The sequence below is a fragment of the Amia ocellicauda genome, chromosome 5 (assembly GCF_036373705.1).
Source record: "Amia ocellicauda isolate fAmiCal2 chromosome 5, fAmiCal2.hap1, whole genome shotgun sequence".
Lineage (NCBI taxonomy): Eukaryota > Metazoa > Chordata > Actinopteri > Amiiformes > Amiidae > Amia > Amia ocellicauda.
The window spans coordinates 17,076,023-17,089,191 of NC_089854.1; the positions used below are offsets into that span (position 1 = coordinate 17,076,023).

Genomic DNA, 13,169 nt, shown 5'->3' on the forward strand with positions numbered 1-13,169 from the left:
CTATACATCAGTGGCTGTCAAACCCTGGTCCTGGGGGCACACTGCGCTAAACTCTCAATGACTTCAGTGAAGTTTTAATTTAACTAATAATTTGCTTAATTGTACTTTTTAAATTGCTTGGCTTACAAAACATTGAAGTGGCTTATGTCGCTCTATATTGCACTTGAAACCTCTCAGCTGTTTAAAAGAACTACAAAGATCAATGTGGGAGTGCAATTGATGGGTCAATTAGGGAACCGAGAGCTCAGTTTGAACGAAAAATCAGCAACTAAGACCAGAGGCAATGCTATACATGAATACACAGAGAATGTAACAGCTCTGCATAAACTACAGCAAAATTGTATTTGTATAGGTTTGTGGGAGATTCCTAACGAAACTTTGTGCCATGTATAAAATAATGCAGAAACTAATGATGATGATGATAATAAGCAACAGAAATAAACGACTCATAAGAGCACCCTTGTAACCTAAGTGCCTTCTGATGTAAAGGAGTCTGTACGCAGCATGCTAAGTACGCTTCCAGCCCAGTCCCTGGCCTTCACAGCCTGCCAGAACACCTGTCTTCCTGGCAGCACTAAAAGCATCACGTAATTGACTGACTCAGAGAGCCGCTTTGCCCACACACACCTCACAGAGCGAGAGAGTGTCGGCTGCTGCGCTGTGGATGGATACTAGCACTCGGTATGCATATTTTAATCCACCGTCTGACTTGTAAAAGCCTGGGAGTCTGTGGCCTGGTCTCCAGACCTGAGAAAACGAGTGGAGCTGGAGGAGAAGAGAGGAGACGTGCAGGGCTCTCTGGTGGGAGCTGGGAGGAAGTGTAAGTGATGCAGTAAAGGTAAGAGATGCGGAGTGGCTTCTGGGCATATAGTGACTCAAAAGAAGGATTGACTGCCGCGAGTGTGGGCTCTATATTTTACGGTCACAGTTTGTATTTAATTCGAGGGAGGTGCCTTTACACTAGCAAGCCTGGGCTCAGGAAGTGAAGCTTTCAAAGAGGATGAAGACTTTAGTGCTGGTAGTGTCAAATGTGGGAAACAGACTGTCTGATAATTTCTGGTTCATTAGCACAAAGGGGAGAAATCTCATCCTGGCATTTTATTTTATGTTACTTTGCAAGAGCTTTCAGCAACACAGAAATGCTGAAATAATAATAATCTTTAGCAGTCAGTGGTGTTTGGAAGACTGGTGCTTTATACTGTAATTTCTGGGGCTTCTCATGAAATGCACATTGACAAGCAGCAGGTCTAGTCTAGTTTAACTCAGCAGTGGGGCATGGGTTGCGTGTGAAAGGTAGACTAAGAGGAGGTGTGAGCTTTTAAGTGCTGTGAGCAGGCAGATCGCCTGAGTTGAGCCCCATCCTCTTACTGCCATCTTCAAAGCTTAGAATAAAAGAGAAAAGAGCCATCTCTCACACTTACTGTCTTGTGGGTGGCTTGAAAGAATTTAGGAGGGGGGGTGGAAGGGGATAAAACTCTACAATTATCTATAATAATCACTTTCATTAATGACTTAACCTGATCAAATTTCACTGCAAATTGTTCAGACAAGCTAGCCCTGCCATTCAAGCCCCCTGAGGCAGACAAAACGGCATTTAATTTATAGTGTTCAGACAAACTGAATGTCTGGGAGACGCACCCTGCATTGATCGTCAAAAAAGAAAAAAGGAGAAATGCCAGTTTTTAAACTGTCTTTCTACAGCAAATGAACCTCCAGATAGGAGGGCCAAACACACACAACTATGCCAACAGATTTCACGAGGAAATCGTTTTGGCGCTTAATGCGTCTCCCTTTCGAAATAAAAAAGCGTGTTGTACAATAGATACAACAGATACCTCTAATACATGTTTTGCGATTGGCCAACTGCACAGTACAATCAGAAGGAAGACATTCCACAGCACTCTCATGCCGTCCAATCGGAAAGACCCAAGGAGACAACACTCCAGGTGATCAACCAATTAAAGGCCTGTGAAACGTCCATTGGCCTGTGAAAGAGCTGGAGAAAAGGTACTGGTCTGGTGATACCTGAAATCCCAGGATCAGTTCCCTCTCCAGCAGAAAGGGACCATAGTTTCAGAACTGGTATGATGTGACTCACTGATCTGAGGTTTGGAGAAGTCACCAGAAAACAGCGACAAACCCCACAGAGCAGTGCCAATGACAACAAGCCAGCCCTTTTAACACACAGAACATTTGTAAGCATACTTTCCTCCCTCCAGGCGGGATTGTTGATCTAACCAGGAGATTACAAGATTAGCAGTACAGCCCGAAACTGGAGCCGACCACTCAGCATGCAGGAAAGTCATAAACCTTTTCACCCAGTAACAGCACACCATTAGCTGACAGCCCCGTTAAAGTTCTGGACTGGAGAAGGGCTCACTATGTGCTCTTGACCGGGCAAAAAGCACTTCCAAGTCATCTACAGGGTCTTTCCAAAAAGACACCCCAGTCTTAATTGTATACATTTACTGAAATGCATGAAAAACTTCACTGTGTTTAGTGTCTCAGTACACAGAAGGCTTGGGAAAATGGAAGTCATATGAAATAATTTTCAATATGCGCACCAACACATACAGCCAGAGCCAGAGGTTCTTCGTTGATGCTGATGTTGATGTTCACGGATGTTACAATGTCTTGCCTCGGGTCTTGAACTGCGTATAGATTGTTTCTACAAAACAGATTGTTAAGAGAAACCCATAAGGCGGCAGCACAAGTTCAGATCTGGAGCGTATGGTGGCCAGGACTCTCCACAGCTGAAAAGCACAGGAAATCGGTCTGCCGCCCTATTGTGTATGCCATCTTGCTCAGTACTGCTTTTTTATTTTCAACTCGCACTGATATTGGAAAAAGAAAAAAGAAGTGAAGCTCAGCAGGTTAACTTCCACAGCAGTGCTAAAATGAAATTTACAGACAAGGATTTCATATAAATGTCAGAAGTGATGATAATTTTAGCAATAATTACATTTGTTTAAAGATAAGCCACATGCGCTGAATGTCGTGACATTCTTAATAAAACCTTAAAATGTGATTGTGAGCTAGGTACCCCAAAAAAATAAATAAAACTTAACACAAACAGCACCAGGACACACCTATACACCACCTTGCCTTACATAGATAAATTACAACACAGCTGCACTCCTTGCCAACATAGCCAATATCAGAACATCAAACAAAGACATGCACCGTAACACCACAGACCGCTGATGATGATGTTTCACTCCTACTCTAAGAACTGGAGAAACAGCACAGATCGAGGCCATGGTAAAATTACTTCATACAATTGTCCATCGGGAGTCCATATCACAACTATAATCATGTGTCCCGTTTCTTTGTTCTGCTGAACTGACACATGTAGCCAAAACAAATACAGCTGTTACAAGCAACCACACAGTTAATCTATGTACCTACAGCAAAACGATCTCTTTGATTCATTTGCAAATTAAAATTAAATTTTCTGACTATAACCCAGATACTCCGCCCCAATATGTTAACAACTACCACCCTCAGCCAAAGTGACTCTCAAATACACGAGACATAATTCCTTTATCACTGTATATAAGGATGTGCACAACCCTCTATTATTGTTAACGCGATATGACTCTTATATCAGACATCGTCACTCAACAACATTCAGTATTGCATGCATGTTAATATACAAAATAACTAAACATTTATTTTAAAGAACAGCAGAAGAAGATACTACAAATACACCAACCAGCTTGAAACAAGGTGAATGTCTGAATATGCTTGGTGCATTAGGCTCCCTTTGCAAATACAGCCTGGTTGTTGGACACCACCGGGGACACCACCGGGGGAATTGAAAGGATCACTTACAATGCTGGTCCTCGCTTATTTTCAGCTCCGGCAACTGATAACTTTGTTACCCTCTCAAATGAAGTTTCCGAGGGCAAAACCTCACCAGTAGCATGTTGCCACATCTTTTGTCTTCAATAATTAAGAAGCTCTATTACTCTGCCCTCTGAAGGCTTATAGACATCACTTCTCTAATCAGGGACAGATATTAAATGCACAACACATGCTAAAAGTAAAATGGAAGACATAAGAAAATCAATAATAATACAAACTGTTAATATGGCCTCTTAAGAGAAATGAGGCAAGTTTATTCCTGATGCACAGGCAATTTATTTTCTTGAAGCCTTGAAAAGCATCATTCGAAGAGGGCAATAGCCTGGTTTTCATTTCTTTTGTAAAGTATACATCAACAGGGGCCGACACACAAATGTGAGCAGTGTTTGAATAGCACTGTGACTCTTACCTGCTGTGGGTTGTTAGGCATGTAGGGGAGCATGGTAGACACGTGGAACATGATTTCATAGCCCTGGTAGCTGGTGTACAGAGAATGGGTGCCGGTGGAGTCCGCTGTAGAAATAGCACACAGTGTGTGAATGGGCTGTACAGTTTGGAGGTGCGGTTGTAAAAGAGCAAGAACAGCACAGCAGATCGCAAATCAGTGAAACACAGTGATGGCACAGTGAAGGCACACAGTTAATGGTCAAAAAGAAAAGGCATTATTCTGCAAGCAGTCAAAAGGCTGGCTATGGCCCTCACTGCATCACAAAACACATAATCTCAAGAGTACACAAACTATAACCCTTGTCAGGATAGCAAGTCCCAATCCCCACCAACTACTCTGCATGCTGTCAGAGTCAGGCCAGTCAGGGCCAGTGAGAGTGGCGGCCGGTGGTTCTCTTACTCTTGGTGTCCAGCTGCGCGGCGTACTTGCTGAAGCCCTTGAGGCAGACGCGCTCTCCCAGCAGGGACAGGAAGGTGTGGAAGGCGGGTGTGGCCTCCTCATTATTGTACATCTCCTCCTCAGTGCTCTGGCCCGCCCGGCACAGCAGGATGCCCACCTTATGCTTCTTGCTCAGCTAGAATGATAAGAGAAGTGGAAGTGAGCGGGCGCTTTCAATTTCGCTTTCTTTCTTCATGGCACAGACAGCGATTCCCATCTCAGCCGGCCCTGCCGCGCACTCACCCCCTGCTCGTCCAGCTTGATGAGCTGCTCGGTGACCTTGGTGGTGCTGAGCGCCTGCCGCAAGCACTGGACATTGAGCTCGGGCACCACGTACTCCAGCACGTCCTTCAGAGGCAGCCCGCGCACTGTGCCATGCTTGGTGCTGGAGGGGATGGCGTCTTCCAGGATGGATCCGCGCAGGGTCACCAGCTAACAGGATGGACAGAGAGAGACAGGAAGTCGGGGTTAGAGTACAGAAAATGTCCTGTATTTTCTGCACACACCCAGCAATCCACTGGTTGGACTGGTGTTTTTCCAGGGGTGGTATGGATATAGATTTAGTATGACGATGACTGTATCGATGGTCATTTAAGTCAAGAACAGATGCAATAGTTTTGCATCAATTAATCAGAGAAGAAACAAGGGGAAATGATTCACCCAGACAGAAAGAAATGGAAGCCTGAAAACATGGCGTGAAGAACTGCTCTCCCTTCCCTACAGGGGAGCCAGTTTCCTTTTGTTTCTTCCCATACTGTTGATTGATCAATACATCCTCCTGCAGATTTTCATTAATGTGAAGTATCAAACATTCTGTATCGCTCTCAAAAAACACCATTCCAAGTAATGAAATGCTTGTTTTATGCATACACACTGGCTAGTTCATTTTTTAACCAAGCAGCAGTGATGGTTAGGAAACCCAGGTGCTCTCCCACAATGAACTGGATACGAAAAAAAAACAAAAAAACCTGGAAAGCATAAACCCTTCATACTGGACTCGAGTCCTACACAGATTGAGGTAAATTTCATATTCATATATTGGATACAGAATCATTTTGTGGGGAAACTGTAGAATATCACTATAATTTATAGGGCATTCATTTAAATCAGTATTTCTATGTAATTCTTTTGCTGTGCTTTTTACTGTACCAAAAATGCACTGCACACTTCCACTTCTAGAAAAGCTGTGTGGAAATAGAAGATGAGACATCACAGAGACTAATTCCTACCAAGATAACTATATTACTCTGGGAAAATATGGCATCTGAACAAGCTCCCTAAAAAAAAGATGCTCTCTATGGTGCATTCCTGAAATAATTCACAGGGGGAACAAAAATAAAAAAAAGACAGTTACTGTCCCATGACTGTTGAAATGATATACCCAGGCAAGCATCTAATCCCCCTAGTAACAACAGTGCAGCATCGCCTACGCAAAAGATTAGTCAGCAATGTCTGGAGTCGGTGAACTGCCCAGAGCAGAGGAGCAATCCAGCACAGTAGGGTTTGTAGGCAAGCCCGGCTGCTGGGAACTGAACTACTGCTCTGAACCTCAGCCTCCAGGAATGCATCTCATAAAACACACAGAGCTGTAAGCCTGTGGAGATGCCAACTTTGATTATTTTTTCCCCATCTATATCCCAGTTTCCAAGCCGATGCATCATTTAATCAGTATGAAAGGTTAATAGAAAAATCCACTTTTCTATGGTGCTGTGGATTATGGTTTAACATAGGTATTAAAATACTGATATATTTGGTGATGAACTGTTACACAATAATTGAGGCACTGTCTCTCGCTTTGTCAGTGATGTAACGTGTCAATTAGGATGAAAAGAACAGCTAACAAATATACACATCAGAAAAAATAAATAAATACAATGAATAAAGGAAAGGGACAGGGGTGGTATAAATCATACAAGGTTAGTTGGGCTGGTTTCACTCCCCCCCCGCACCTACACTTGGTCAATACATATAATACGTATATGTCAGCCAGCGTGTCTCTGCAAGGGCAAGCACTGTCCTGAGAGACCCGTGGACAGAGAGACAGAGACAGAGAGAGACCAACACAAGGCAGGATGGACGACAAACACAAACAGAAAAACAAAGCCAAATTAAAGCATATTTTCAAAGTCTTGTGGTGGGGTTTAAAGCCGCCAGAGAGTGTGTATTTGGGTTGGCTGTACGGTGGAGCTGCAGGGAGGAGGGGGATATTTTTTTATTGCATTTTATTCTACCGGCACAGAGTAGCAGCTGTGCCAGGGCCAGGGACTCCGCTACAACAACACCACCACACCCTGGGCCCAGCAAAGCCAAGCACACAGAGACGCATTCCGCACATTGTTGGAATTACCCTGGTCCTGTAGCACTGCGTGCACCGAGTGGCTCCTTCAGATTTCCTCTGCTTTCCCATCAGCAGGGCAGCAGCTCCCTAATTCCAGCTGTGCCTTGATCTGTTGCAACTTAGGCCAATTGATCCTCTAAATTCTACCATTCTGATTAAATGCTTTATTGTTTGTTTATATCATTTTCAAACAACATACCCTGCTTATAATGATGTTGTATAATTACAATTACTCATTAAATGAAACCATTACCTACCTGTTAAAGTGAAAACTATAAATTACTGATGTACAGACACAGGCGGGAATTGCACCGAATCAAAAACTCCCATTCCTAGCATTGCCTGGACCCAGCTGCCTACATTCCAGACACTGAACTCATATACCTAAAGGAGGGAATTTCTGAATCCCAGCACTTGGCAGAATGTCAATTTCTAACAGCGGTCTGACTTTGAAAGAACTGAAAACAGTTATGAGAGTCTAATACGGCAGAAAGATTAATTCTTCAATAATATGCAGAAGCTTTAAGGGGATCCTAGTGCAAGAACATGCAAATACTGGGCTGGGCAGAGCAGTGGGGAAAAAAAAAAAAAAAAAAAAGACTTTAAATATATGGAGAGATATTGGAAGGAACAAAAACCTCCCTTGGTGAATATACACAAGGTGTGACAGTTATATTCCAGGATTCAATTACATGCTGACATGGGAGACACCAATCTGACATGCGTTCACCTGGGCTCAGCAAAAACCAGGAAGGCAGAACTGATCCAAGCTCGAACCCTGTATTCGTGGGGATCCCACGGGAAGCTGCAAGCTGGGGCCCTGGGATCAATAAGCTACCTGAAAACGGATGCCCAGCAGTATTTCCAGCAGCCCTTTTGTCGTGAATGTGCTCCTAAGGGCGTGGAGATACACAGCCTTGTCTATTTCATGGCTAGGTTGGCGTGAATACCTTAGCTGGCATCTTTCAAATCAACTCGCAACTATCTTGACTATCTAGTGGTTGAGGTATGAAATATGTTCCTCCCTCTGTCATTTTTATGTTCTTCAGCACAATTAAACTGGATTTAGCAGGCTGGCAGCTATAAGGCCTGGGAAACTGGCCCCCAGTGCTTTAGGTATCCACTAAATCAGGACAGAATGGACAGTAGTAATAATCAAGCAGACTTATTTCCTTTGGTTATGTTGCAGGGTTAGCAGGGTATGGACTAATCTATTGTTTTTCAATCCTTATGTGGTTTATGCAGTTGGGGTATCATTCTTTAAAACTGTTCAAGTAGAATAAATGCAAAAAGCCATTTTAAAATATGTTGCTTAATGGTCAGAAAACATATTCCTGCACACGGCCACCAAAATGCTTTTCAATAGGAATTTGTAACCAAAGTTGTTACAGAGAAGCAATATTAGTTAATACTGATCTTGTGGTTTCAGCTGTGATTGAGTGATGGTTTCAAAAGAACGAGGCACCGCCTGCTAAGCAAAAACCCCTGGCGGGAGGGAGATCAGATCGGTCAGTGTGGCAGCGTGGGTGCGGATGCTGTTGCCATGGTTACCTCGCTGGTGCGGAAGATGAAGCGGTACTGATACTGGTCCTTCAGGTCCTTGGTGTCATCCAGCTTCTCTCTCCGGATGCTCACGGCCACTGGGCCCAGCTTCTCATCTGTGCCAAAGTAGTTTGAGTGCTCTACAGACAGACAGAGAGAGGAACGGGGAAAAATAAATTTGGGTTACCCACCACGGACCTTGTAGTAGCCAAATACACTTAAACAGCCAGGCCCAGCATTGCAAATTCCTCCCTACCCTCTATACAGAAAGTGTCTAAACAAAGATTAACTGTGAGCTTTATTAAATATATATATTTTTGTTTAACAAAAGCAAAAGTATTCCAAAGCTGTACAAGATGTAGGTTAACCGACCCAGAAAGTTCAGTGTCTTTCTGCGCGTTTGCCACACAACCAAGGCGTTGAACAGCCCTTGCCCAGGCCAGAACTCATTGACAGCAAGGACTTCAGACTCTAGTGGGCGTGCTTCCAGAGCACAGCAGGCCACATTGCTGCCTGCCCCAGTCAGTGCTGCCCTGTGTGCCTGCCCAGACAGCTGTGTGCTTCAGTGAAATGACTATAAAGTTTACCTGCCTAAAAAGGTGTTTTTCTTTTTTTGCCTTTTTTAATGGAATCTGTATTTTTTTATTTTTTATTTTTTGCAAGTACATAAAACAAGCATATACTTTCAAAGGGAATTTTAAAAATGGTTGGAGCTACTGCCTTTGCTGGACTACAACAAGCTTGTAAGAAAGTGGCTACCTGAACAAGGTATTGTGATATTGTCACCTGCTTTTGATCAGTTTCTGGGGATTCATGGCTAGGCGGTTACCTTTGCCATGGAAGTGCTCCTGGAAGTAGCGAGCGCCGTTGTCCACGTGCTCAAGGCTGTAGTGTTTGAGCTGCTCCAGCCGAGTCCTCTGCTCTTCTGCAGTAACCTCAAGCACTGCCACGCTGGCGTTGGTGCAGCGCAGGTTTAGCGCCGGCTCCAGGAATCCATTGCCTCCCTCCCCTCCTCCGCCTCCCGCGCTCAAGCCACCCCCTGCTGAGGACCGCAGGAAGCTGATATTGCGCTCGCTCTCACCCCCGGTCTCGTTGCGGAAGTGCGGGCAGCTGAGCAGGAGCTGGTTGCTGTTGCTGTCCCCCAAGTCGGGCTCCAGATTCTCCTTGGAGTTGAGCTCCTCGGTACTGGCAAAGCCTGGCTCCAGCCCGCCCAGCGCCGCAGCCCGAGACGCTGCAAGAGCCACTGCCGAGGCAGCCGACGCCCCTGTGGCCGTGTTCCGCCGCAGCGCCACATAGGCCCTACTGGCTGCCGCCTCATGCAGGTCGAACAACACGCTCTGAACGTCATAGTGCACAAAGCTACGCGGGCACACCCAGTGCTTACACGGTTCCAGGGCCTGCCCGTCCTCCAGCTCAAGCCCCCGGCCAGGTCCGTCTACCTCTCCACGGCTGCTGCTTCTCAGCTTGCGGAAGATGGAGGAGTCGTTGCCGCCGCTCTTCTTCCTCGTCCGCTCCGTCTTCTTGCCCACTGCCGCCCCCACCTCATCTTCCCTGGGTGGCGGGAAAAGGGTGCCAGGCGGCTGTGGCTTGCCGTCAGCCCTCAGCAGCTCCCCCAGGCGGTCAGGGGCGGTGCTGCGCTGGTCGGGCAGCTCCTGGCGGAACTCGTTCAACATATCGAAGAAGCTCTGCTCAGGGATGCCCTGGATGTCGATGGACGAGGTGCTGCCGTACTCGCGGAACAGCGGAAGCCCTGTGAGCCGGGCCTCAAGTGGCTCACCGTCATGCTCGCTCAGCGTGATCTCGCTGTTGCTGCGGTAACGCAAGGGGGCAAAGCTACGGACGTAGGGGGAGCGCGGCTGCCCATCGTGGAACTCAACATCCTTCGATCGCCGCCTGGGCAGACGGGCTGGGCCCCCGCGCACAATGGGGCCACGGTAGGTCTGCCCGTTCTCTTGTGCGCTGTCCCGACCCAACAGTGACTCCTGGGAACGCTCCCGTCTGGGTGGCCAGTCTGCGATCCGGGCACGGACACCCATCTTGGGCATTGCTGGGGTGGTTGCGGTGAGCCGGGGGGGATCAGGGGGCAGGCCTGTGCCGTTGGGGAGCCGGAAAGCAGTGGCAACAGGTGGGGCAGAGGAAGGATGTGGGGGGCAGAAGCCAGGGCCCACCACGTCCACGGCGAGCTCATGGTGAAGTGCTCGGTAACTGGTCATAGTCCGCAAAGGTGCCAAGCCGGTAGCAGGAACAAGGCGAGCATCTCGGTCTAGTGTTCAGTGCCGGCAGCCGGGGGGGGGCAGCGGCGATGAGAGGGGCCCTTGAGAGACACTGCTCCTACTGCATCCTGCCTGCATGCTGGGGGTCGGTTCCCCGGCCTCTCCTGCGCTGTGGGGCTGTCTCGTCGGAGCGTCCGTCTGTGTCAGGGGTGGCTGCTCTGTCCCACTCCTCTGGGGGTCTTCAGTCCTACTGGGAAACAGAAGAAAAAGAGATGCGATTCTGATGCTACTCCCCTACAGCCTTCTGTGGCTGGGAACCAACTATGACCAGTACATTTTCACTGAGAAATTTAAACAAAATAATATTAAATGTATGTATATTTTATTTTTAATAATCAATATGGTTTGTACAAAAAGTCTTGCAACCTTGACAATCAGACATGGATCACACTACAGTTCACTGGAAGCCTCAAAGGGGCTTCCCTGCATGGGATGGTTGATCATAATTATCGATTCAACCACAGGTATTCTTAAAAAACCATCTCTGCAGCCACAAGCTCTAAGCCAACCAGACAGACAGCCCTAAAGCCAGGCGTTGACTTTTGCTGGTGTGACAGCAGTTGGGAGGCAAGAGGGCCATCAATCTTCCTCCACACATTCCTCGACAGCAGCATGGAGCCACCATCACCAAGAAAGTTAGATGGCCTGTTTGAAAGTGCCACATCACCCACTCTCACGCCTCTCCCCCACCCCCCACCCCGACCCCACCACTAACTGTACACTCCTAGCAGCTGACTTTACCAAACTGTTCCCCATTTCATTCCTGCCTGGGCACTAAATTAAAAAAAAAAAAAAAAAAAAAAAATGCCACTCTGATCATTAAAACCTGATATTTTCTTATCCTTCCTCCTCGCTCCCTTCTGTCCATCTTCCTCCTAACCTGCAGTTCTGTTCTCTCCAGATGTTAGTTTCCTTCAGCTACAGCCTCAACAATGTACTGCAACACTTTGACACGTCTTTCAATGGAATCACTATTACCAGTCTGAAGGATATCATATACACTGCAGTTGGACTCCTAAAGACTCCTAAAGCTGCTTGGTACTGTGTATAACCGGGTGTAGGTGCAATGCCTGACCAGTAAGACTACTGCAATCCTTTTTCTCAGAATGGGTGGAAAACAATAGTCTAAGACCTTTGCAGAAGAGCTCTGACACTGGTTTCCTATTGACACGGCCACTTCTACGGGGGTGCTCAAACTGCAGAAGCGTCACTCCCCCCGAGTGACAGATCAATCACTTCGGTGAAAACCATTTCCGACTCTTGACCGCATTACCCAGAACCGCGTGTCATTTAGTGTCTGGTCCAGGTGCCAAACTTACAGTGATAAATTACAAACGACCTGGGTAGCTAAAAGAGTTATCCTTAGTTCAATTCCAGGCAGGCTGCAAGGGGGGAAAGCAAGAGGCGGCCACCTGCTGCACTGCCTGCTGGGTAGCCGCCCGTGTTCAGCAGACCCCAGCAAAGCTTTTTCTCCGTTTATAAGCTGATTAATTAAATAATCCCCAAACCAGCTTCTCACTCAGAAGGATGCAGTTTTTACGCACAGAACTCACAACACAGGCCATATGTACCCATAGAAGAGGTAGGGATCCAGCTATGGGAAGAATCAACTAATCTGATTACATGACACCAGTTTTGGCAATAAGTGAATACAACTACTGGTATTATTAATAATAAGAGTGATAAAATAATGTTAGTCATTTAGCAGATATTTGTATTCCAAGTGACTTGTGGATAATTGAGATTTATTCTCCCCTACCCTTGCAGTTTTGTATTTGTGTGAGATTACAAAAAACTATAGATCCAAAGAACCCACTGACTTTCGACTTTTCACAAAAGGTTTAAAAAAAAAAAAAAAAAAAAAGACTCACTGCTAAGTACAAATGGAGAGAGGGGGCACTGCCGAGCCTGAGTTCAGTTATTAAACAGAACCATACATTTAACTAATTATGTATGTGCAGTTCAGACCTTTTTGTAAATGTTTTCAATGCTGTCAAACCGAAAACGGAAAAACAGAAAATGAGAAAACACGGACACAAAAAAGAAAGAGGAGAAAAAACAGACAAACGGAAAAAGCAAAGCAAACTGAAAAAAAAGAATAGGTGTTAAGAAGTGAAAGAACATTAATAAAACAAAAACAAAGTGAAAGGAGGGGACTAAATTAGGATTCCTGGGGAGAGCTGCAGGAGCAATGTCGTTCAGTGAAGATCAAGGAGATGATGTGCACTGGTCATTTAGGGGTTAAACACCAACAGGGAGCAGT

At 46.0% G+C, this 13,169-nt stretch overlaps 1 protein-coding gene across 3 annotated transcripts in view; it reads right to left on the reverse strand.

Annotated features, from left to right (window-relative positions):
• The window catches only part of sipa1l3 (signal-induced proliferation-associated 1 like 3), a 94,235-nt gene that overhangs the window by 36,662 nt on the left and 44,404 nt on the right, over nt 1–13,169 (reverse strand). For 2 of the 3 annotated variants that reach the window (XM_066704031.1, XM_066704029.1), the window contains exons 3-7: nt 9,463–11,096; nt 8,643–8,773; nt 4,997–5,185; nt 4,715–4,889; nt 4,277–4,380 (exon numbers count right to left, since the gene is read on the reverse strand). In XM_066704031.1, coding sequence (XP_066560128.1) covers nt 4,277–4,380; nt 4,715–4,889; nt 4,997–5,185; nt 8,643–8,773; nt 9,463–10,846 — 1,983 coding nt within the window. In that variant the 5' untranslated portion in view covers nt 10,847–11,096. The remainder of the gene's footprint in view (nt 1–4,276; nt 4,381–4,714; nt 4,890–4,996; nt 5,186–8,642; nt 8,774–9,462; nt 11,097–13,169) is intronic. The other variant, XM_066704030.1, reaches the window with a different exon arrangement.